Here is a 4198-nt window from a genome sequence, read left to right as displayed (position 1 = left end):
CTTTAGTCATTGAAGAACAAAAGAATATAAGATATGAGCGATTATAAGATCAAATCTGTGAACCTAAATTTGAAGAATTTGATGACTTGAATGATACTAAGAACACCTCCTTAGATAGTATATGGACTTTTCCTATGAATCTAGGTATTGTATCCCATGTTCCCGATACCTTTCAATCAAACGTTGTGTCACTCTCTTATCCAACCCAAAGGTACTGACGATTAGTGTAATCATGCCCTTTTCAAGGAAAATCTTGGGAACTGAAATTTGATCATCCCACCAATGCAAATTACATATAACAATTTTATAAATCGGTCTATAAGTACAAGTCTTTTTGAAGTTATTCATGGTTATGAACCTAGGAAAACCTTAGACCTTATTCCCATGTGTGTCAGTTGAAGTAGTTGTATCACATCTTCATAACTTGCATATTGAGATCAATAAACAATTTGAAGCAAGTAATGCATTATATCAACTTCAAGCTGATTTGCATAAGCGAAATTTTGAATTTAATATTGGGTATTATGTTATATTGCAAGCTTGTAGTGCTGCTCCTTATGAAATTTTAAAACATGTTGGTTCAAATAAACGTGTCATTGATCTTTTATCACATTTTGGCCACCACTCTATTTTAACTGTTAAGGACTTCGTCGCTTACAAAGGCTATTTTAACCCCTCTGATAATTATTTTCTACCTCTACATGGAAATTCCTACACTAAATCTTTTACTATGTCTACTCCAATACCACTAATCATAGCACACAAAGATAAAATTGATGTTATTTTAGATGATCAAATTGTGTTGACCAATGATAGAGAGATTTAGTGCTTTCTTGTCCATTGGGTGGACCGACTTGATTGATTCTGATGGTACATGAATCCCCAGAACGAGACATCAACAACGTGATCCAGATTCATTGGAATTTTATAGGAGTCAGTAAGATCTTCCTTTAACCAGATCATCTTGGTCATATCATATGCTTGGGGATAATTTGCACATGGCTTTGTTATCATTTGTTGAGTTCTGATATTTGGTTCGTCAGAAGGATTGTCCACCGCAGTAGTTCAACCACTTGACAGAGTTGAGTTTTTCTCCCACCCTGTGAGAGTTGATGCGAACATCGGCCCAATTATTTTACTCTGTGTTTTATATATTGATGTCTTTTATTTCATTGGACTTGATTAATGGGTCTGGCCTAAGCCCGTAAATATTTGATTTTTTTGCTATTTATATGTTGATAACTGAAAATTGAAACATTATTTTGGTGGCTTGTGGCAAATTTCCCTTTTCTCTCCATCTTTCTTCTAGTGGTTCTTCTATTGGTTCTTCTTCTACCATCTCTTCCCTAGATTTCTTCTTCCTGTTAATTGGTTTTCTCATTCTCCATTGAATATTTCTATTGGTGCTGCATCACAATGCCTCTACCTAATAAATATTAGGCATTTGGAATGAAAATTTTGGTTGAGATAAGAGTGTAGCTTTCTAGTAGTAGACCACTTAGGAATCAATTTAGATTCCAATAATACCCAAGTTACATTATTGGCAGTCCACTAATACTTCACCAAGTCAACAAACACATGCTTGCATAGCCACGCCTTTGCAGTGATAAATTGGATTTTCCTCCTCGTCATATAGAAAGGAATATGTTACGGAGCATTTCCAGCATGATTATCTGCATTGAGTTGACAAATGTCTCATGAACATCCCACCCCATGAAACTTTAGATCAGAGACCAAGTGCAATACTTAAATTATTATTACCGCAGCAAAAAATAGCACTTTCAAAATGAATGCTCAAGAGCCACGCCTCATCAGTTAAATCATAGAAACCAAATATTCCAGCGGTGAGATTCTCATAGTCTGTCCCCTTCCAAAGAAATCTAAGTTACAATAAAATCAACTCTTCCGTGGTTCACCTCACTTCTCCTCTGACAACTCAGTCTAAATGTCCTCAGTTACTTTCATATCAAGCGCAAAGAAACAAAGACAAAACAGGTCCTTCCTTTTCATTAATTATAAAACAGGTAATACTTGCCCAGAATAAAATTATCAGAGCCAACAAAAGGTTAGTGATCATATCATTAAACATAGAGAGTTGATTCACATAATACGAAGGCAATGGTGATTCCCCTCCAAGTAGATGAAAAAAAAAGGTTTGATTTGAGGAAGAGTTGAATATAAGGAAATAAAAAAGGCTCCTTTAGAAGTTTATGTGAAGAAAGATGGTCAAAAGGGAGCTGCTAAAAGCCAACACACAATAGAAATCATATCAATTCAGGATTTTCCATTTGTTACAACACCTTGACAGCCCCTCCCACTCTTTTATCAATATTTTTTTCAGGGAATGATTGGTCTATCAGAAAAGAAAAGGGAGGTTAATTTCTATTTTTTTGCTTACATTCTTTGGCAGGGGAGATGTCTCTACCTCAGAGTAAGGCGGGAAATTAAGAACCAATATATCTATTAGATAAGATAACTAATGGAGCGCCTGCTTCTACTGAAAATTTTCAAGCCTGTCAACCTTTTGAGCTGGTGCAACTGCTTATAGTGGAGGCAATATAGGCAGTTACTACATTAGGACTAACGGGCGGTGTTTCCGTGCTCCAACATATAGATATACATGGTATGTGTAAATTCATAAAATAGTAGGACTAAGATATGGAATGATTCATACCTGCAACTTGTCTTTCCCTTCTTTTGTAGGCTGATGGATATAATTTCAGAAGCAAGAAGTGTAGCAATCTACAAATACTGGGAAAATGATTATATGGGTTGCGACAAATTGGACAGTGTGACTCCCGGAAAGAATCCATAGCTTTGAAAACACACCAGAAGCAAGATATGTGACCACAGGCTGCATACAGGGAAAGGAATGAATAGATTCGACAACAAAAATAGCTATGAAATCGGTAGTATTTGTAACAGTGTATTACCTAATACAACTGGTTTGTACATGATATCCCTGAAAGAAAAAAAAAAAAAAAAAAAAAAAATCAATGCTTGACAGAAAATTTCATTAATGTTCCCAAACCCTAATTGACATGCTGCCAATTCCAATTCTTGGCGTGTGTTTGCTCACGCATCTACAATTCCACAGACAAAGACATATACCCTATTGCCGTATCCTTCTTCTGATTATAAGATATTCGTAAAATCCAATTAATAACAAACCAACCAACAGAAAATCATTCATACAGGCTTTCATATGCGTAACTTGTTTGCTGAAAAATAGAATTAAAAAAAAAAAAAAAAATCCATCGCAAATACTTACAAGCATACACAACACTGAAACTCATCCGGAAAATCCTCGCTTCCAATATCGCCATAATCTTCTTTACCTTGATTATTCATTATTTTGGCCCAAGCACAGAGAAAATATACACAAGAATCTGTATGTATATGATTTTTATAGGGGTCTTCTAATATATATGCTGTTCATACGCCCTTTTATTTCCAAATATATTTTTTTCTCGCATTTTCAATTTTCTCGCATTTTCAATAAAATAATATTACGCACCAATTTTTTTCTTATTTTTTAAGTATACATTTTTCATTAACCTACTAATCTAAAATTTATTTTTAAAAAAGATAATTAATTTTTTGACTTAAGTAAATTAGTCCTATTTGTGAGAGAAGAATTTAAAAATAACTTCTGTAATAGCGAAATACAAATTAAAAAATTGATTTTAATTGACTTTTTAAATTTAAATATGTTCTATAATATGAACTCTTGAAGATGCTTTAAACGAATTGAGAACAAATCCATGTCAGTTGAGCACCGTCATTTTGGATAGTTTTACTGATTAGTTGATCAAAATTATGTGATGAGATGCCATTAAAAGCTATGGCTTGATTCGCTTGAAGGTCAACTATAGTACAAACAATAATAAAATTGAAAAACAATTTGTTTGATTATCAATATTTTTCATGAAAAATATGTTTTTTTCACTCAAATTCTAACTTTTGCGTTGTATAACCGACATTTTTTTCCATAAAAAATATTTTTCTAATTTTGATCATGTGATCATATTTTCCTCAAAATCAAGGAAAATACTTTTTTCGGGGGAGTAGGATTTTATTTTTTGGGAAATTTACTCACTCTTTCTCTATCTCATTTATCAACTCTCTCTTACTTACCCACCAATAGAAATCGAACAAGTATAATATTTTGTAGGTTGAAAGTTAAATCAATCAAATA

The 4198-nt window shown here is 33.3% G+C and overlaps 1 protein-coding gene across 1 annotated transcript; it reads right to left on the bottom strand.

Annotated features, from left to right (window-relative positions):
* Positions 1-1647: 1647 nt before the first annotated feature.
* LOC111374412 (E3 ubiquitin-protein ligase PRT1-like) lies at positions 1648-3424 on the bottom strand. Its single transcript, XM_022997080.1, has 6 exons — positions 3272-3424; positions 2934-2962; positions 2675-2854; positions 2399-2460; positions 1762-1867; positions 1648-1673 (listed from the first exon to the last, which is right to left on the bottom strand). Exons 1-6 carry the CDS (start codon positions 3349-3351, stop codon positions 1648-1650), a joined length of 483 nt encoding a protein of 160 aa, XP_022852848.1. The 5' UTR covers positions 3352-3424.
* Between the last annotated feature and the right edge of the window lie 774 nt (positions 3425-4198).

The sequence above is a fragment of the Olea europaea genome, unplaced genomic scaffold (assembly GCF_002742605.1).
Source record: "Olea europaea var. sylvestris unplaced genomic scaffold, O_europaea_v1 scaffold1244, whole genome shotgun sequence".
Classification (NCBI taxonomy): Eukaryota; Viridiplantae; Streptophyta; class Magnoliopsida; order Lamiales; family Oleaceae; genus Olea; species Olea europaea.
The sequence above is the reverse complement of the archived record's forward strand: the minus strand, read 5'-3'. Positions and strand labels throughout refer to the sequence as shown.

Coding starts and splice junctions, on each gene's coding strand:
- LOC111374412 (XM_022997080.1), bottom strand. CDS start 3,351: ATGAATAATCAAGGTAAAGAAGATTATGGCGATATTGGAAGCGAGGAT. Junction 2,855..2,933: donor GTACAAACCAGTTGTATTAG/GTAATACACTGT, acceptor CCCTGTATGCAG/CCTGTGGTCACATATCTTGC. Junction 1,868..2,398: donor CATCTCCCCTGCCAAAGAAT/GTAAGCAAAAAA, acceptor TTTCTTTGGAAG/GGGACAGACTATGAGAATCT.